This window comes from Pituophis catenifer, unplaced genomic scaffold, assembly GCF_029215685.1.
Source record: "Pituophis catenifer annectens isolate HBS135680 unplaced genomic scaffold, rPitCat1.0.hap2 SCAF_2, whole genome shotgun sequence".
In the NCBI taxonomy this organism is placed as follows: Eukaryota; Metazoa; Chordata; class Lepidosauria; order Squamata; family Colubridae; genus Pituophis; species Pituophis catenifer.
Genome location: NW_027256882.1, coordinates 34,502,021 through 34,523,379, shown reverse-complemented (window position 1 = coordinate 34,523,379; position 21,359 = coordinate 34,502,021). Strand labels below are relative to the sequence as shown.

Below are 21,359 nucleotides of genomic sequence, written 5' to 3'. Positions count from 1 at the left end.
ACAGTCTTATTCCTAACACACCTTTTCTCCATTCTTGATCCACACATTTCTCTGGAGCAATCCAGATTTCTGGCCACTGCTGTTTTCACAGGGGGTGATGAAAAGAGAAGGAATATTTCCATCATACAGGAGTTCTTCCTCTAGGAAAAATAATAAATAAGAAGAAATAAAAAAAACGTAAAGTAGGATGGTGAGTATTAGTGAAGGGTTAATCTATAAGGAAGGGATGGAGGAGGAGAACTAGGTTTTCAATAGCTTAATGGCTTAATGCTTTTTAAATGTTTTTAATATGTTTTGTTATTGTTTTTTAACTTTGGGGCCAAATTTATATATATCTTTTTAAATTGCTTTTAATGTTTGTATCTATGTTTTTTACTTTGGCTGTACACCGCCCTGAGTCCTTCAGGAGAAGGGCGGTCTATAAATTTGATAATAAATAAATAAATAAAAAATAAATAAATAGACCAATGTGGAATTCAATGGCCAAATATGGAATGCCAGCAACCTGGAATTGAGGAGAAACTTCCTAACGGTGAGGACAATTAACCAGTGGAAGGCTGTTTTCGCCCTCCCCAGGCTCCAAAAAAGCTTCTGAAGCCTGGGGAGGACGAAAAATGGGCCTACTGGCTTACCGGGCCTTTGTGTGCCAAAAGTGGGGGGACCACAGGGGGTCGTGCGTGCATTAAATTATGGGTGTGGGCACGCATGTGCGCGACCCCCCCATGTGACCCCCACTTTTGGCACTTTTGGCACGCACCCTTCCAACTCTGTAATTCTGTTAAATATGGTACAAGTCCAACGTAGATGGATTTGAGTTGCCATTCAAATGTTTCTCAACCTTGGCAACTTTCAGATGCGTGGACTTCAACTCAATTTAAAAAGACCTCTGGTTTTAATGGACACCTTTTTCTTTCTACTGGTCCATTAAATCAGGCGTGCATTGAATTAATAATTAGGGATGCTAATAGAGAGCCAGTTTGGTCTAACACCAGGCTAGAAACCAGGAGAGCGTGAATTGTAGTCCTACTTCAGGCAACAGGCATGAAATTTGGCTGGATGACTTTGGGCCAATCGGCAGGAGATTGTGAGGTCTACTTCCACCTTAGGCATGAAAGACATCTGGGTGGACCAATCACCAGGAGATTATGAATTCTAGTTCCACTTTAAGTATGAAAGACATCTGGGTGACTTTGGGATAATCGCCAGGAGATTGTGAGTTCTAGTTCTGCCTCTGGCATGAAAGACATCTGGCTGACTTTGGGCCAATTGCCAGGAGATTGTGAATTCTAGTTCCACCTTAGGCATGAAAGACATTTGGGTGGGCCAATCACCAGGAGATTGTGAGTTCTAGTTCCACCTTAGGCATGAAAGACATCTGGGTGGGCCAATCACCAGGCGATTATGAATTCTAGTTCCACCTTAAGTATGAAAGAAATCTGGGTGACTTTGGGACAATTGCCAGGAGATTGTGAGTTCTAGTTCCACCTTAGGCATGAAAGACATTTGGGTGGGCCAATCACCAGGAGATTGTGAGTTCTAGTTCTGCCTCAGGCATGAAAGACATCTGGCTGACTTTAGGCCAATCCCCAAAGTTACCCAGATGTCTTTCATGCCTAAGGCAGAACTAGAACTTACAATCTCCTGGTGATTGGCCCACCCAAATGTCTTTCATGCCTAAGGTGGAACTAGAACTCACAATCTCCTGGTGATTGGCCAGGAGATTATGAGTTCTAGTTCCGCCTTAGGCATGAAAGATTTTGGGCCAGACCCACCCTCTCAGTCCATGATTTTTAGGTTCAAGCAAAAAAACTGATTGATCAATTCTTGTCACAGCCAACGTTGCAACTAAATGTTGATCCTTCCCCCAACAAAAAGGCGGAGCCTCATGGGAAAAACACAAGGAAGGTAGGGGGGGAAAGGTAGGAATGCTAAAAATGTTTGTTGTGACTACTGAGAATTGAACACTTAGGTTTCTCTTACCGTGATCCTTGCATGTGGTCTGTGGATGTGGCTTTCTCAGAATCCGAGTGGTTTCTAATGTGCATGGTAGGCAGACTGGCCTGTTGGAAGTGGGTTATGAGAAAGGACAGGGATCATTGCAATATCTCTCATCCACATCATATCATTAGGGATACGCACAAAACAATAAAAAAAAAATCTTTCACTTCAAGTCACTTTTTTTCCAGTGCCGTTGTTAACTTTGAGCGGTCACTAAACGAAAGGTTGTATGTTGAGGACTATCTATACTGAAGACTGCCAAGAAGTTAAAGAGAGCAAGGACAGATGCGTTAACCTTAGCTTAGACCATTCTAACTGCTGTGTACCACCTTACTGACAGAAATATAGGTAGTCCTCGACTTACAACAGTTCATTTAGTGACTATTCAGAGGTACAATGGCACTGAAAAATGTGACTTATGACTGTTTTTTTGCAGTGATGGCCTTCGCAGCTTCCCCATGGCCATGTGATCAAAATTCAGATGCTCGGCAACTGACTCATAGTTACGACGGTTGCTATGTCCCGGGGTGGGATGGGGATGTCACGTGATCCCCTTTTTGCGACCTTCTGATGAGCAAGGTCAATGGGGAAGCCTGATTCACTTAACAACCACGTGACTCACAGCTGCAGTGATTCATTTAACAACTCTAGCCAGAAAAGTCGTAAAATGGGACAAAACTCCACTTAACAATTGTCTCACTTAGCAACAGAACTTTTGAGCTCAGTTGCGGTCATAAGTTGAGAACTACCTGCAATGGCCAAGTGTATTAGTTTTAATTAAAACCATTATTTTTTCATAACAATTTTTCTTTTTTTTATTTAATTTGATTTATATGCCGCCCTTCTCCGGAGACTCAGGGCGGCTTACAATGCGTTAAGCAATAGCCTTCATTCTTTTGTATATTTTATACAAAGTCAGCTTATTGCCCCCACAAACTGGGTCATCATTTCACCTACCTTAGAAAGGATGGAAGGCTGAGTCAACCTTGAGCCTTGGAGAGATTCGAACCAGCAGAAATTGCAGGCAGCTGTGTTAATAACAGGGTGCACTAAACCCTTGTACTATCAAGGCTCATATACAGTAAAAAAGGATGTGTGTTTCAGTGGTGGGTTCCTCCCGGTTCCGCCCGGTTCCGCCGAACCGGTAGCGGTGACGATATGACGTCACCGAACCAGTTCTGCCACCCGCCCCCCCGCTTTCAGCACACAACAAGAAAAAGGTTAGCTATCACTGTTCTAGACTATTAACCATATTCTCACCCTTTTTATTCCCTACCTCATGCCTGATGGAACACAGACGTGCTGTTTGTCAGCCCTCCCACCTGAACAGTTTTTTAATTCCCGAATCAAAGAGACATCATCGGATAACGATAAAAAATAAATTTTTACAGTATCCTCCAACCCTCATTCTTCTTTCAGCTCACCTTGCAAAAGATGGAAGGTGCTTTTCTTTGAGTTTGACCAGAGCAACGTCATAATCGTAGAACTCTGGAGTGCCCTTATTTTTCACTTTCTGACTATTGTATTCTGGGTGGCGTCGGATTTCAGCTACTGCAAAGTCGGTGGTTCCTAAAGAAGAGGGAGAGACAGTAATGGGTTCCACTTACCTTCGCTACAGGTTCGGAACTGGGAGCAAGTGGTGTGTGTGCTCGCTTTGCTCGCACGCTGCGCTTCTGCGCATGCGCAGAGCGTCCATGATGACATCTCGGTGGATGGGCGGAGCCTCCCACCGCCACCACTACTGGTTGGCCCGAACTGGGGCGAACCGGAAAAAACCCACCGCTGGAGAGAGACAATGCGAACTTCCTGGAAACCTTCGCAGATGATGGAGACCAACCGCGCGGGTTGTTACGGGAGCTCCCCGTTACTCCCACGTAACACCTCTCCTACGCGAGCTGCACTGGTTACCAGTGGTCCTCCGGATCCGCTTCAAAATGCTGGTACTTACCTATAAAGCCCTACATGGTTTAGGTCCGGGGTATTTGCAGGACCATCTCCTGCCCACCTCCCACCATCCTGTCCGCTCACACAGGGATGCCCTCCTCAGGGTACTGTCAACCAGACAATGTCAGCTGGCAATGTCCAGGGGTACAGCATTCTCTGTGGGCGCTCCTGCCCTCTGGAATGAGTTACCCACCAAGCTCCGGACGGCCCCTGATCTCCGCTCCTTCCGTCGAGGCCTAAAGACTTGGCTCTTTCAACAAATGGGCTGATTCTGATTCTTGGGTTTTATTATTTATTTGTCCCTGTTTTAATTGGTTTTTAATTTGGATTTTCCTTTATTATTGTATGTTTTTTAACTTGTGTTCGCCGCCCTGAGTCCTTTGGGAGAAGGGCGGCATATAAATATTTGTAAATAAATAAATATTGTAGGAAGTTAGCACCTACCCCTCTCCTAGGAAAATGAGATTTTTTGGAAATATTAAAAGGGCAGAATATTTCCCCTAAAAGGGAGGCAGAAACTCAGCTCCCTCACACCTTTGTCAATGGGCCATTAAGGTCTGGGCCAGTCTACTCTACATAACAAAGATCTACCACATTCAGGCAGAGCCATAATAGGAATTGCCCAAATCCCCTTCATTACATCATCACCCAGCAAGGCTCAACCAAGCCTGGAACACAGACAATCTAAAAAGTCACCTCTGCATGACCCCATGGGAGTCTGACAACCAATCAGAATACAAGCTCAAATTCAAAAGCCCAGAGAGGGCATAAAATGGGGGCACTCTCAGCATCTCTTCCCTTTTCTCCCCCAGGACCTCAAAACCACGTGATCCTATCCACCATTAAAAACCATCTTTCCAAGCAGCCTCCATGTTTCCAGTGTGTTTCTTCCCCACTTGGAACTGAACCCAGATGGACATTTCTTCCAACACTATTATAATAATGGAACCACGGAAATGTTAAACTAGTGGTCCCCAAACTTTCTGGCTCTGGGGAGCAGAAAGAGTATTGACGGTGGACGGGATGGTTTAGCATGCATGAACACTGCTTGCACAAATGCAGACTTGCACGCTTATGTGCTTGCCCACAGCTTGTGTGGCCCAGTTCCCAACGGGCCACAGCCCGGTACAGGGCCACAGACTGAGGGTTGTGGACCCCTGTGTTAAACCATCATTCACGACCTACTGTTAATGGCACAAGAATAAAGCAGTTGAGTCTTCTTTCACCAGTTAGAAATCTACCTCTTCTTCTTTCTCTCTCCATGCCCTCGCGAGAATTTGGCTTACCAAGGACGACGCTGATATCTTCGATCCCATTAATTCCGGCCAAGCAGTGCGCTGCTGTCAAGATGTCCCGGTCAGAGACAACGACTCCCTTGCAGATTTCTTGCCGCGGTTCCTAAAAGTTAGACATGGAAATCATCCTGGGATCATGGCAGTGGTGATATTCAGTTGGTTCTATCCGGTTCGGGTGAATCGGTAGCGGTGGCTGGGGAGGCTCTGCCCACTCGCCCGGACGTAATCACATCCCATTTATCCACGTTTTTGATGCTCTGCGTCAAAGGCCCTGCCCATGCGCGGAAGTGGGCCCTGCGGACCTGTGTGCTCACATTTGCGAACCGGTAGCGAAGGTAAGTGAATATCACTCCTGGATCATGGAACAATTTTACCTCAAACCAGTGCTTCTCAACTTCAGCAATTTGAAGATGTGTGGACTTCAACTCCCAGAATTCCCCAGCCAGCATGGCTGGATGGAGAATTCTGGGAATTGAAGTCCACTCGTCTTCAAGTTGCCAAATTTGAGAAACACAGAGCTGGACCTTAGAACCAACCCAACGATCACAGAAAGCAACAAAGACAGTTAAGGAAAGCAAACCAGATCCGGGAAAACGTTGCTATCTTGATGGCATTTTTATGAAAGGGCTCCTCCTTAGGCATGCCACAATATTATCTTGCACTGGGGAAGCATGAACAAAGTGCATTCTGCCAGACATTTCGTTGCTATGCAGTCTTGTGCAAAATTCTGCATTTGAAATATGGAATAAGGGGTCCTTGGTGCTCTCTGAGCTTGGTTGTTTCCTTGCAGGTGTTTAATTATCCTAACTAGGTAATATCATCAATGCTACCTGGTTAAGGTAATGAGATGTCTGCAAGAAAAACTAGCAAGCTCAGAGAGCATCAAGGACCCCTCATTTCAACCCTGAGCCATAAATATTCTCCTTTATTGGAAGTATGGAATATTTCATTTTCGGTGTCCACCCAAAAATGAAATTGTCTTTGAAAACTTGTCACATTCTGAGGTTGGAATACAGATTTCTCTTTTGATGTTTTCTCTGGTCACGTTTTCTGGTTATCTTTACTGGATTGGCTGGATTTTGGTTAAAAATGCTTTTTGTGCTGGTCGTATGCCCATAATAAAAGTATCTATCGATCCCGATGCTAGTCAGTCTTACATTGATGACGATCCTTGCAAACCAGGGATACTTTTCATAATCATCTACTGCTTCTTCTCCCGGTGAGAAACCACACATGGGCAAAGATTCACCATCATCTGGGAATAGAAAGACATGTTTTTGGAAGGTAGAACTTCCTAGAAAAAAAAAATGAGCAGGTTGGAAGGGAGACAGATCAGTGGGACTTCTGGATTCCGGGGAAGGACAGTAGACCAAGTTTGGAAACAAGTGACATCCTTAGACTGGGAGAAAAAAAAGATGGAAATGGACTAAAGTGAATTGACAGTTCCTATACTGAGTTCCTCAAACTTCATTCCTCAACCACTACCAGAGAAAATTTTTTAAGTGCGTTTGGAAACTTGGTGCTCATGGATAGATGCCCACAGATTCAACAAACTTCAAGAGCGTGCCTACCGAGCCCACCAATTAAACATTTACAATGAAAAAGTATCAGTTACCCGGGGTGAAATGTAAAATTTGTTACTACCGGTTCTGTGGGCGTGGCTTGGTGTGTGGGGGATTAATGTGACTGGGTGGGCGTGTCCAACTTTTAAATTTTTTTTTTTCAAAGCATTTTTTTCTAATGCTTTGAAAAGCCTCCCTGATCAGGCAACTCAGCTGGGATCATCAGAGAGGCTTTTTTAAAAAATGCTTTGAAAAGCTTCTCTTGCGATCAGGCAACTCAGCTGGGATCGTCAGAGACTTTTCAAAGCATTTTTTTTTACCACCTCTTTGGCCAAGAGGTTGCAAATAAAATGCTTTGAAAAGCCTCTGATAATCCCAGCTGAGCCGCGGGATCATCAGAGGCTTTTTTTTTTTTTTTACTTTTAAAAGCATTTTTACTTTTTGCTACCGGTTCTCCGAACCACCCGCCGCCATCGCTACCGGATCGGGCGATCCAGTCCGAACCGGGAGCATTTCACCCCTGGAGTTACCCAAAGGTGCCTTTTCCAGAGGCAACTGGACTTTCTTGTTTTTCTTTGAAGACATTTCAAAGACATTTCATTCTTCCGAGGCCGGTAAAATGAGGACCCAGATTGTTGGAGGCAATATGCTGACTCTGTAAACCCCTTAGAGAGGGCTATAACGCAACTGTGAAACAGTATATAAGTCTAACTGCCATTGCTATTACTATTAAGAGTTGTGGTGCCATAGTAGTTAGAATGCAGTATTGCAGGCTAATTCTGCCGACTGCCAGCAGTTCGATCCTGACCAGCTCAAGGTTGACTCAACCTTCCATTCTTCCGAGGTGGGTAAAACAAGGATCCAGATTGTTGGGGGCAATATGCTGACTCTAAATTGCTTAGAGAGGGCTGTAAAGCACTGTGAAGCGGTATATAAATCTAAGTGCTATTGCTATTGTATTAAGAGCTGTGTGGGTATGAAAGATAGAAACTTCCAACTTCCTTTCTTTGCAAGGGAAACAAAATGTCAGGGTCAAGTCAATGCAGTGGTGGGTTCCTACAGGTTCACCCCAGTTCGTGCAAACCGATAGTGGCGGTGGCGGGAGACTCCGCCCACCCATCCGGACATCATCACGGATGGTCTGCACATGCACAGAAGCGCTGTGCACGTGTGGTCACATTTGCGAACCAGTAGCGAAGGTAAATGGAACCCACCACTGGGTCAACGAGTCATGAAATCAGAGAAATGAAAATTCAGATTACCCAGACTCTTCTCGAAGACCTCTTGCAGTTCACTCAAGTCCTTCAAAATGAAGCTGTGTCTCTCATTGGGTTTGTGAGAAGCCATCTCATTAATAGATTCTATGTTGAGTTCATGGCCATTACCAAAGACATAAATATCTAGGCGTAAATGTGGAGAGAAGTATACGTTAAGGAGAGGAATAGCGCAGTGAAACCAGCAATGGATTTCTCCCTGTTAAAATTGCACTACGGAAAAAATCCTTTCAAGCAACGCATGGAAAAACTTTGCTGAGCGACGCAGCGTTTTGCCCAGTTAAAGGTCACCAACAAAAGAGACACAAGAGATTTAGCGGTAGATTGATAAATAAGCCAAGACATTCAGGGAAATGAAATAAAAAAAAAAACAATCCCAACTGGCTGGGACAGTGAAATGCAATGAAGGTAAAAGAAAGCCCGTACGGCACATGGATCGTCGTCTTACCCAAATGATCATCACGAGGGTTTGGGGAAGATTCGCCAATGTCTATTTGTAGGTCAGTAGATGAGGAGATCCCCACGTTGTAGTTATGTGGAAAAAGAAATGGTTATTGCATTTATTATGGCTTGCTGTCATTTGCGGGTAAGGGGAGGGAAGGAATAGAATAAATAGATTATGGAAAATTTTAAAAAAATATTAATCAGTACTGGATTCTTCTTCCAACATTTTCCAAAAGCACTTTGACACACTAACATCTTTCATTGCCCTTCAGACCTTTGTCTACCCCTTCCTTCCTTCTTTCCTTCTTTCCTTCCTTTCTTCTTTCCCTCCCTCCCTCCCTCCTTTTCTCCCTTTCCCTTTCCCCTTTTGCTCTCTCTCTCTCTCCCTCCCTCCCTTTTGTTTTCGCTTTCTCCCTCCCTGCCTCTCTCCCTCTTTCTCCCTTTCCCTTTCCCCTTCTCCCTCCCTCCCTCTCTCCTTTCCCTTCCCCTTCCTTTCTGTTCTGTTTCAAATGGCAGATGGCTTATCACAGACAGATAAACTCCACAGAAAGGGAGATTACTAAATGCAGATCAGTGGTGGGTTGCCCCCGGTTCATACCGGTTCGCAAGAACCGGTAGTAAAAACGGCGGGAGGCTCCACCCACCGAGCTGGACGTCATCAGGAAGCTTCTGCGCATACGCAGGCACAAAGCAAGCGCGGGCAGTCCCGTTGCGAACCGGTAGTAAAGGTAAGTAGAATCCACCCCGATGCAGATTACTTTTATTCATCAGGCATTCTCTAAACAATAACTCACAGTCACTGAAGAGATTCTTCTGAGGTACATATAATCTGTTCCCAATTCATGTAGATGAAACAAGTTAGTTTGTCCCCGTGTTGAAGGAGCAAACAACTCCCAGTTGGGCTGAAATTTAAAAACCCCGCTAATCTACACATAGCAGGTTAGACCCGCAGCGAATCAGAAGTCTAACCCAGTGGCCAATCAGAAACACAGATGTGACCACGTGAAATAAACTACATTTCTTAAAAGCAATCCCTTAAAGGGGTGATTCTTAATTCCTAAACTACTTACTCTAACCAGCACACTTCCTTCCTCACTGTCACTCTCCCTCTCCTTCTCTTTCCCTTTCCCTTTGCCCAATTAAAGGTCACAGACAAAAGACACACAAGAGTTTTTGTAGTATATTGATCAATAAGCAAAGCAATTCGTGGAAATGAAATAAAACAATCTTTTTCCCATCTGGCTGGGACAGTGAAATGCAAAGAAGGTAAAATGAAGCTGTCCAGTCCATTCATCGTCATCTTACCCAAATGATCATCACGAGAGTTTTGGGAAGATCCCTCAATGTTAAGAAACTCCTTTATTTGTTGGATGACAATAAACGGGGGCCCCCCCAAGTTGTAGTTTCCTAGAAAAAGAAAGATTATTGCGAAGAGTCATTCTCACCTGTCATGATGTCATTTGGGAGTAAGGAGAGGAAAGGAATGGAATATTATGGATTTTTTTAAAAAAAAAATTACTCGGTCCTGGATTCTACTTTTCCAAAAGCACTTTGACACACTAACAGCTTTCATTGCCCTTCAGTACTTTGTCTACCCCTTCCTTCCTTCCTTCCTTCCTTCCTTCCTTCCTTCCTTCCTTCCTTCCTTCCTTCCTTCCTTCCTTCCTTCCTTCCTTCCTTCCCTTCCTCCCTTTCTTCCTGCCTCCATTCCTTCATTCCTCCCTTCCTCCTTTCCTCTCTCCCTTCCTCCCTTTCCCTCCTTCCCTTCTTTGCTTTCTTCCTACCTCCTTTTCTCCCTTTCTCTTTTGCTCCCTCCCTCCCTTTCTCCTTCCCTTTCCCTCCCTCCCTTTCCCTCCTTCCCTTCCCTTCCTCCCTTTATTCCTGCCTCCTTTCCTCCCTTTCTCCCTTCCTCATTTCCTTTCTCCCTCCCTCTCTCTCTTTCCCTCCTTCCCTTCCCTTCCTTCCTGCCTCCTTTCCTCCCTTCCTCCTTTTCTCTCTCCCTCCCTCCCTCCCTTTTCTTCCTTTCCTTTCTTCCTACCTCCTTTCCTCCCTTTCCCTTTTGCTCCCTCCCTCCCTCTCTTTCCTTCCTTCCCTCCCTCCCTTTTCTTCCTTTCCCTTTCCCTCCCTCCCTTCCCAGACAAGTTGAGGCCCTTGTATAAAATGGTGCTTAATATTTGAAATGACTGGTCTTATAATCTTTTTTAAGGTCCTCTAAAAATTCTTCCTCAAACAACAGAAGGAGAGCAACCGAAAGAACTCAAGCATTTCCATCGTCCTCTTGATCTGCTCACCATCCGTTAGGAGGATAATGATATGACGGGTTGTGGTGGAGACAGGAGTGGGGTTCAGCCCCCGTCGCTTCTCTTCCAAGTCCTGCATGATCATCATCTCATGGACAAATTGAACGCCATTCGCGATGTTGGTGCCAGGCTTCAGCTCATGCGCTGGAATAATCAAAATGCAAAGTTGAACAGTGCATTAGTTGGTGAGCCTTCATAAGTCCCAATAAGCCTAACAGAGGAATACATGAAACGAAAGGTCCTTGGTGCTGTCTGAACTTGATTGTTTTCTTGCAGACGTTTAATTACCACACCCGATAACACCATCAGTGCTGGTAAGGACTGGGATTTGCTCTGAGTTTATATTCTAGTGCCGTGATGGCGAACCTATGGAACGCAGCGCCCTCTCTGATGGCACGCGAGCTGTCGTCCCAGTTCAGCTCTGCTGCGCGTGTGTGCGTGCGTGCCTCCCGCCGGCCAGCTGGTCTTTGGATCTCTACTGCGCATGCGTGGGGGGGCGGGCTGTGCGTGCATATGTGGGCACAAGGTGCATGCGGGGGGGGGCGTGTGTACATGCGCAGGGGAAGAGTGTGTGCGGGAGCTGTGCGCGTATGCACGGGGGGCACGGCATGCGCGGGGGTTGCGTGCACGCGGGGAAGGGAGCGTGCCGGGGGGGTTGCATGCACGGGGGGAAGGGAGCTTGCAGGGGGGCCGTGCATTCATGCACTGGGAGGGTGTATGGGGGCACGTGCGCAGGAGGCAGGGCGCATGCAGGGGTATGCGCACTTTGGGCACTCGGTATGGAAAAGGTTAGCCAACACTGTTCTAGTGCCTTGCTGTGTCAGTGTTGGTGGGGTTGGTTTTAGAGCAGTGGTGAAATCTAAAATTTGTTACTACCGGTTCTGTGGGCGTGGCTTGGTGGGCGGGGTAATGTGACTGGGTGGGCGTGGCCAATTTTTTAAAAAAATACTTTTAAAAGCATTTTTTTCTACAATCTCTTCGGCGAAGAGGTTGTAGAAAAAATGCTTTCAAAAGGCTCTGACGATCCCAGCTGAGTTGCCTGATCGGCAGAGGCTTTTTTTCTTTTAAATGCCTCTGACGATCAGGCAACTCAGCTTGGATCGTCAGAGGCATTTAAAAGAAAAAAAGCCTCTGCCGATCAGGCAACTCAGCTGGGATCACCAGAGGCTTTTAAAAGCATTTTTTCTACAATCTCTGAAGAGGTTGTAGAAAAAATGCTTTTAAAAGCTTTTGACGATCCCAGCTGAGCTGAGCGATCATCATAGGCTTTTTTTTTTAACTTTTAAAAGCATTTTTTCGGCCGAAGAGGTTGTAGAAAAAATGCTTTTAAAAGTAAAAAAAAAAAAAAGCTATGATGATTGTGCGGCTCAGCTGGGCATGGGGGGGCGGGCAGGGATTTTTGCTACCGGTTCTCCGAACCATCCACCTCCATCGCTACCGGATCAGGCGATCCTGTCCGAACCGGGAGCATTTCACCCCTCTTTTAGAGGTTCTTTGGCTGAGCTGTTTACTGTTGGCTTCTTTAGCAATTTCTTGATTGGGTTATTGTTTACTTCTTGATTGTTGGTCTGATGTTAATCTACATCCATCAGAGAGCACCAAAGACCCTTCCTTTCAACCCTGAGCTGCAAATATTTTCCTGAATTGGAACATGAGATGAAAAAAAAAATGCATCTCTACAGCTAACAGGAATTCAGTTCTGATGAGTACATTACAGAGTGTCCTGAGATATATAGCTGCTCCTCATTTAGCAATTATCTTGATTAGTTGTCTATGGAGATTCTCAGTCATCCAATCATGGTTGTCCCAAAGGTGCTCCCCCCCCCCCCAAAAGGCAACTGGACTTTTTTTTTCCTTGAAGACATTTCGCTTCTCATCCAAGAAGCTTCTTCGGTTCTGACTGAATAGTGGAGAATGGAAGGATTTATATTTATATTTCTTACACCCTTTCTGAGAGTCATTGAGGCCACTTGGAGGTTTAATTGTGCCCTCAGGGTCATCTTATGGGTGCAAATAGGTGTGGAAACTTCTGAGAACTGCTGAAATCTCTTGTTTACAATAAAGTCCTTTTAGCATTTTCAAGAAGACTCCACATCCATTTACACTATTCAGGTGACCCTGAGGACACAGATAAACCTCCAAGCGGCTTCAACGACTCTCAGAGAGAGCGCTAATGACCAGATGACTGCAAGAAATATACATTTTTCCATCCTCCACCGTTCAGTTAGAACTGAAGAAGCTTCTTGGATGAGAAGCGAAATGTCTTCGAAGAAAAACCAGAAAGTTTTTCAAAGCCCAGTTGTCTTTTGAAAAAAAGCATCTCTGGGACTATCTTGGTTAGCGGCCATTCACAAATACAATGGTAATAAATGTCAATGGTAATAAATTACAAATACAATGGTAATAAATGACCATTGCCAAATGCAATGGTAATAAATGACAATAAATGACATTTTCTAACAGGCATTTACATCCAAATTTCGTGTATATGACCACAAAGGCCTTCAGTGTGAAGCTGATTAAAATAAATTAAAAAAATAATTTTCTTGGTTGCCCTCATACATGAAAGAAAAGCCCTTGGCAGCCACAAGGCAGAAGCTCCAAAGCTTGCCTACCACTGCACAGGTAGTCCTCAACTTACAGGAGTTCATTTAGTGACCATTACAATGTTACAATGGCACTGAAGAATGTGACTTTGGACCACTTTTCACACTTAACGACTGTCCCAGCATCCCCATGGTCATGTGAGGAAGGAAAAGCTTGGCAACTGACTCATATTTATGACGGTTGCAATGTCCTGGGGTCATGTCATCCCCTTTTGCAACCTTCTGAAAAGCAAAGTCAACGGGGAAGCATGATTCACTTAACGACGGGATAACTAACTTAAGAACTTCTGTGATTCACCTAACAACTGCGGCAAGCAAGGTTGCAAACTGGGGCAAAACTCATTAACCGTTAACAAATGTCTTGTTTAGCAACAGAAATTTTGGGCTCCATTGTGGTCGTAAGTTGAGGATGAAATGTATTTACATTTCTTTTTTCTAACCAGCATGCTCACCATCGATGCTAACGGTGTCCAGCAGTTCGGACACCCAGTGAGCATCACTACTCTGTGGAGAAGTTGTACTCAGAACCATTCTGCTTTCGGTGGCAAAAGTCACAATGCCATATTTGGGAAGGAGGTCATAGCTGGAGATCTATAATAATAACAACAATAACAACAACAACAACAACAAAGTTATATTAATAATATATAATAATAATTATTAATAATAATAACAAAAAATGCCTGTAGCAAAGAACTGGTGGGATCACAATCCTGAAAAAGTGGTCGAAAATGAGCATGCAAAATTACTGTGGGACTTCCGAATACAGACTAACAAAGTTTTGGAACACAATACTCCAGATATCACGATTGTGGAGAAGAAAAAGGTGTGGATTGTCGACATTGCCATACCTGGTGACAGCAGAATTGATGAGAAACAACGTGAAAAAGTCACCAGATATCAGGACTTGAGAATCGAACTGCAGAGACTCTGGCATAAACCACTGCAGGTGGTTCCAGGGATACTCGGCACACTGGGGGCTGTGCCTAAAGACCTAGGCAAGCACTTAAAAACAATTGGCACTGACAAGATCACCATTGATCAGCTGCAGAAGGCCACCTTACTGGGATCTGCTTGCATAATCCGCCAATACATCACCCAGTCCTAAACGCTTGGGAAGTGTTCGACGAGTGATTTGTGATACGAAATCCAGCATGGTCATCTCGTTTGCTGTGTATACTGTTTAAATAATAATAATAATAGTACAAGGCTATATGGAAGAAACATGTAACCGTGATACCCATTGTCATCGGGGCACTTAGTACCATGTTCAAGAATTTTACAAAACACCCCAAGAAATTGCAGCTTCCTGCAATGACACCAGCGGAACTGCAAAAAACTGTGCCACTCGGAACATCGTACATTTTAAGAAGGTACTTGGTTGATACCTAGGACGCTGGCAGCAACCTGTATCAACCATTAATTAGCACCAGTCAATGGTATTTGTGACACATTTTTAAATGTTCAGTTGACCGAGTTTCATATTTAATAAATAAAAGAGATTATTATTATTATTATTATTATTATTATTATTATTATTATTATTATTATTATTATTATTATTATTAATAATAATAATAATAATAATAATAATAAAAATAAATAAATAAATAAATAAATAAATAAATAAATAACAAATAAATAACAAAGCTAGACACGACTGAGTTGCTAAATTAATCCACTGGTCATTATGTAAAAAATACAATTTACCTGTATCCAAAAAGTCATGAGAACATAAAGTGGAAAAAGTTATAGAAAATGAGGAGGTGAAGATTTTGTGGGACTTTTGAATGCAGACAGATTGTCACTTGGAACACAACACGCCAGATATCACAGTTGTCGAAAACCAAAACGTATAATTTATTGACATCGTGGTACCAGGAGATGCCAGAGTCGAAGAAAAAGAACTGGAAAAAAATCATGAAATATCGCGACCTGGCCATCGAAACTACACGGCTATGGATGAAACATGTAACAGTAATACCCCCTGTCATGGTACTTGGTACCATGTCCAAGAATTTTATAAGATACATCAACAAATTGCAGCTTCCTGCAATAACACCTGCAAAAAACTGTGCTACTCGGAACATCATACATCTTAAGAAGGTACTTGGTTGATACCTAGGATGCTGGCAGCAACCTGTATCAACCATTAGCACCAGTCAATGGTGTTTATGATGCATTTTTGAATGTTCAGTTGACTGGGTTTCATGTTTAATGAATAAAGTATATAATAATAAAAAAAGCCAAGGGGTTAAACCTCTTCTGATAAATTTTGCTTGAAGTTGCCCCAAAGCATTCCATAGACAGGCTTAAACATACTTTCAATTGGGAAAATGTGACCATCCTAGACCGAACTGAGTTCAAAAATGCCAGGGAATTTCTGGAAACAACTTGGCTCTGACAAATTACCCCAAATTAGACCCCACACACTCACTTGATGGTCTGTTTCTGTCGCTCCCCTCTGGGAGGAGGTTTCAAAATATTTCTAGCAGGACCGCCAGATTCTGTAACAGCTTTGTTCTCTATGCCATCTGTCTCGTAAACTCGCAAGATTCATTGGTCTCGCCATGTACATCTATCGATCTGAACTAGAATGTGTTGTTTTTCTGTGACATATAATATATGTGGGTATATGCATATTTTTCTTGTCATGTTTATGTAGCGTATATTGGATGTGGAGACCCTTTGAGTGCTGTATGGAACAAAATTTCATTTTAATGTATGCCAATTAGTGTACATTTAAAGTGACAATAAAGTTATTCTAAGTCTAAGTCCAATGACAGTTCAAAGTTACAACAGCACTGAAAAAATGTGACATTTTTCACACTTACGACCATTGCAGTGTCCCCACAATCACCTGATCAAAAATTGGGAGGCTTGGCAACTGGCAATCGCGCGCCACAGCTGTTATCTTCGGAGCCTCTTTTTTTTTACTTTTTAAAAGCATTTTTACTACCGGTAGTAAAAAAATGCCTAAAAAGTAAAAAAAAGAAAAAGTTCTGACGATCAGGTGAGCGACGCGCGATCTTCGGAACTTGTTTTTTTTTAACTTTTAAAAGTGCTAAAAAAGTTAAAAAAAGTTCCGACTATCGCGCGTCGCTCACCTGATCATTGGAACTTTTTTTAAAAACATTTTTTACTACCAGTTCGGTGAACCAGTAGCCTTTTTTACTACCGGTTCGGGTGAACCGGACCGAACAGGGAGCATTTCACCCCTGTCTTACGGTCATAGAGCTCTATCTAAGTCATCAGTGGACACATAGATATTAACACATCTATGATCAGTGGTGGGATTCAAATAATTTAACAATCGGTTCTCTGCCCTAATAACCGGCTGGGTGGGCGTGGCCATGGTGGGCGTGGCCAGGGGTGTGTGACAGGCAGCACTCGACCTCCTGCACCTCCCTGGGAGCAAAAAATGGGTCTTTTATTTCTTTCTTTTTATAATTCATGCGGGTAGCCCTCAACTTGCAGCCACAATTGGAGACTGGAACTTTCATCGCTAAGAGACGCTGTCGTTGTGCCACTTGTACAACCTTTCTGCGTCCTTAAGTGAATCAGCTGGTCATTAAGCAAATCCAGCTTCCCCCATTGACTTGACTTATTGGAAACCTCCCAGAAAGGTCACAAATGGTGATCATGTGACCCCCTTGAAGCTGAAACTGTCACAAATTCATGCCAGTTGCCAAGTGCCCGAATTTTGGATTGGTGACACTGCGACAGTGGTTAAGTGTGAGAATTGGTTGCCAGTAACATTTTTCAGGATAATCATAATTTTGAACAGTCGGTCCAGCAACGGTTGTAAATTGAGGATTACCTATGTCACGTTTCAGGATAGATAGATTATATACCATATTTTTGGGAGCATAAAACACACCTTAGTTTTTGGGGAGGAAAATAAGAAAAAAACTGATTGGCGGGTGGATCAGCCTCCGGAATACCCCCAATCAGCTGTTCCCAGAGGTGAATTTTAGCAATAGGTTCGTTGGTTGTGAACTCTGCGCCTTGCTTTTTTTCTGTGTCTGAAAGCCTCCGAAACAGAGCTTCAGAGCTTTCTGAAACTCTGTTTAGGAGGCTTTTTTTCTTAAGCTTCTTTCAGAGGCTTTTTTTCTGAAGCTCTGTTTGGAGGCTTTTTTTCTGAGGCTTCCTTTCTGAGGCTTTTTTTCTGAAGCTCTGTTTGGAGGCTTTTTTTTAGCCTCTGAAACCTCTGTTTGAGAGGCTGGGTGGGGCTACATTCGGAGTATACGATGCACCCAGATTTTCACCTTCTTTTTTTGGGGGAAAAGGTGCGTCTTATACTCTGAAAAATATGGTATATACTATATGCTTGTTGCCTACTTAACAAGGCAATTTCTATAGCTTGGCCATTGTCAAAAAAAAATGACCTTATCCCCATCTTTCCAAAAGCTATCTGCCCTTCTTCCATGTGACACTAGAGCTTTCTAGGAATATTGACAACCCTGGAACATAGGTCTTGTAGTTCAAGCTGCTTTCAGTTTTGTTGAAGCAAACCTAGTTGAAGGACGTTTTCAAAATGGAACCTACCTTCTCGACTAACTTCAGCAATGCTTCCTTAGCCTTTGTGACCCTTTTTCGGCCAAAGCTTTCTGAGGCATCAATGAGAAAGTAGATATTAAGTGAGTCACTTTTGTTGTTAGCTGATGCTCCTGATAGGAAAAACAAAACCAGAATAACAGAGTTGGAAAGGACCTTGGAGATCTTTTAGTCCAACCCCCGGCTCAGGCAGGAATCGCTATATCATTTCAGACAAATGGCTGTCCAATCTCTTCTTAAAAACTTCCAGAGTTGGAGTACCCACAACTTCCAGAGTCAAGGTGTTCCACTGATTACCGTATTTTTCGGAGTATAAGATACTCTGGACTATAAAATGCACCTATCTTTTTTGGGGAGGAAAACAAGAAAAAAGAAATCTGCCCCTGCCTCCCAGCAATTTGCCTCTTTGCAGCAAACAGCAAACAGCCTGTTTCAGCTTCAGCTTTAGCACAGCCTGATTAGCACAAGCAGCTGATTGACGGTTGGATCGGCCTCCTGAGGATCATCTGTTTCAGGCTGCAGGGATTGCCAAAGCCTATTGCTGCTTCCCCACACCCCATTTTCAGTAATCCCTGCCGCCTGAAACAGCTGATCCTCAGGAGGCCGATCCAACTGACAATCAGCTGCTTGTGCTAATCAGCCTGTGCTGAAGCTGAAGCTGAAAGTGTTTGCTGTTTGCTGCAGGGAGGCAAATTGCTGGGAGACAGAGGCCAAAAGGTGGGGGCCGGTGGGTGGGTGGGGCTACATTCGGTGTATAAGATGCACCCAAATTTTCACCCTCTTTTAGGGGGAAAAAGTGTGTCTTATACTCCCAAAAATACGGTAATTGTTCTTACTGTCAGGAAGTCTCTCCTTATTTCTAGGTTGCTTCTCATCTTGATTAGTTTCCCTCCATTGCTTCTTGTCTTGCCTTCAGGTGCTTTGGACAATAGCTTGATCCCCCTCTTCCTTGTGGCAGCCCTTGAGATATCAGAACACTGCTATCACATCACTCCTGGTCCTTCTTTTCATTAAACTAGATATGCCCAATTCCAGCAAATGTTCTTCATATGTTTTAGCCTCTAATTCCTTAATTATCTTGGTTGCTCTTCTCTGCACTCTTTCCAGAATCTCAACAGCTTTTTTTACATGGCGGTGACCAGAACTGGATGCAGAATTCCAAGTGTGGTCTTACTAAGAGTTTGTAAAACAGTACTGGAACTTCACATGATCTTGATTATATCCCTCTGTTAATGCAGCCTAGGATTGCATTGGCTTTTTTGGCTGCAAGACTCCAAGATCCTTTTCCCAATTACTGCTGTTGAGCCAGGTTTCACATAGCCTAGACCTATATGGTTGGTTTTTCTTGCCTAAATGTAAAATCTTACTTTTATGTAGATTGAATTTCATTTTGTTAGATAGGGCCCAGTGTTCAAGCCTCTCGAGATCCATCTGGATCTTGAGCCTAGCTTCTGGACTGTTGTCTATTCCTCCAAACTTGGCAATATTAAGACTTGTGAAGAGCCATGGTGGTGCAGTGTTTAGAATGCAATGCTCCGGGCTATGTCTGCTGACTGCCAGCTGCCTGTAGTTCAGCAGTTCGATTCTCACTAGCTCAAGATTGACTCAGCCTTCCATCCTTCCGAGGTCAACAAAAGGAGGATCCAGATTATTGAGGGCAAGAGGCTGACTCTGTAAACCGCGTAGAGAGGGCTGTTAAAGCACTGTGAAGCGGTACATAAGTCTAAGTGCTATTCCTATTTCATGTTCGCTGGGGAATTCTGGGAGTTGAAGTCCACAAGTCTTACAGTTGCCAAGTTTGGAGAACCCTAATATAAGGCATGGGGTTTGCAGCAGTGGTGCGTTTCAGCAGCTTCTAACCAGTTCTGGAGAACTGGTAGTGGAAATTTAGAGTAGTTTGGAGAACCGGTAGTAAAAATTCTGATTGGCCCCGCCCCCATCTATTCTCTGCCTCCCAAGTCCCAGCTGATCGGGAGGAAGTGGGGATTTTGCAGCAATCTTCCCCTGGAGTGGGGTGGGAATGGAGATTTTACAGTATCCTTCCCCTGGAGTGGGGTGGGAATGGAGATTTTACAGTATCCTTCCCCTGGAGTGGGGTGGGAATGGAGATTTTACAGTATCCTTCCCCTGGAGTGGGGTGGGAATGGAGATTTTACAGTATCCTTCCCCTGGAGTGGGGTGGGAATGGAGATTTTACCGTATCTTTCCCCTTTTACCAAGGATGATATAACACGATTCCAGTGACGAAACCAGGTTAAATGATGCTACAATCTCCTATCCTACCACACTTACAAAAATTTACCTTGGCTGGCAGACAAAGCAACTTCAAGGAGGGATGGAAGGAACTTGCTGACGATTTCTTCTTTAGAATCAAAAGTGAATGAGCCTGGGAAAGAAAAGAAGGAGACAGTGAATTTGGTTCCCAGTGTTATTTTTATGAGCATGTCAGGGGTGAAATGCTCTGAAGTCTGCTACCGGTTTGCTTCGCTACTGGTTTGCATCGCTCGCGCATGTGCACCACAGACGTTACCATGCAGCGCTGAAAAAGGAGGACTAAAAAGCCTTTTCTGAGTCTGCAAAGGTAAGTAGAACAGCAAGGGGGAGGGGAACAGCTGTGTTGCGCGATTTAGATTAGCTAGAAAGCAGCTGATCGTCGCACAGCTGATTGTCGGAAATACCAGTTCGCCCGAACCAATAGCATTTTTTACTACCGGTTCGGGTGAACCAGTCCGAACGGGTAGCATTTCACTCTTGGTGTGTGTATATAAGAGTAGGGGAAAAAATAGTTCCATAAATGATGGCAAAAAAAGAGAGAAAACAATAACAGTTCCAGATTCACCTTTTCGGATGCTGAGCCCGTCTTTTCCTATCATATTTACTCACTTCGACATTCTGGTTCTGATCCGCTCCAGATTCCTGATTTTTGGCAAACTCTTTCCCTAGATCCGATAAGAGACAACCCTCGAGAACACTGGTAGCGAACCATACTATCTATTTGATACTCCGTGCCGTATTTTCGAACACCAATGGGAATTCCTGGGTCAGGACAATGGCCAGCTGAAAACAAGAGAGGGAGGGAATGACACACCGATGTATTTATTTATCTGCAAATACAATTTTTGCATCACCGCCGTTCCCAAGGACTCACGGTGGTAAACAGTTAAACCAAACATCAAACGAGACAGTGCATCGTCAATGTATGATACAAACTCCTTGAGAAATCATTGGTTTTGAATTCTATCGTTCTAGACCAGCATTTCTCAAACCTTGGCAACTTGAAGATGTGTGGATCAGGGGTGGGTTCTACTTACCTTTACTACCGGTTCACAATGGGGCCACACGCAGAAGCATTTTGATGATGTCGGGGTCGGTGGGCGGA

At 43.9% G+C, this 21,359-nt stretch overlaps 1 protein-coding gene across 1 annotated transcript in view; it reads right to left on the bottom strand.

Moving 5' to 3' along the window:
• The window catches only part of LOC139312103 (complement factor B-like), a 40,658-nt gene that overhangs the window by 7,123 nt on the left and 12,176 nt on the right, over window positions 1-21,359 (bottom strand). Inside the window, exons 4-16 of the mRNA XM_070936631.1 lie at window positions 20,864-21,037; window positions 20,283-20,366; window positions 17,972-18,093; window positions 13,876-14,014; window positions 10,809-10,961; window positions 9,823-9,924; window positions 8,522-8,563; window positions 8,062-8,199; window positions 6,395-6,492; window positions 5,229-5,340; window positions 3,423-3,567; window positions 1,981-2,060; window positions 22-140 (exon numbers count right to left, since the gene is read on the bottom strand). Coding sequence (XP_070792732.1) covers window positions 22-140; window positions 1,981-2,060; window positions 3,423-3,567; window positions 5,229-5,340; window positions 6,395-6,492; window positions 8,062-8,199; window positions 8,522-8,563; window positions 9,823-9,924; window positions 10,809-10,961; window positions 13,876-14,014; window positions 17,972-18,093; window positions 20,283-20,366; window positions 20,864-21,037 — 1,508 coding nt within the window. The remainder of the gene's footprint in view (window positions 1-21; window positions 141-1,980; window positions 2,061-3,422; window positions 3,568-5,228; window positions 5,341-6,394; window positions 6,493-8,061; window positions 8,200-8,521; window positions 8,564-9,822; window positions 9,925-10,808; window positions 10,962-13,875; window positions 14,015-17,971; window positions 18,094-20,282; window positions 20,367-20,863; window positions 21,038-21,359) is intronic.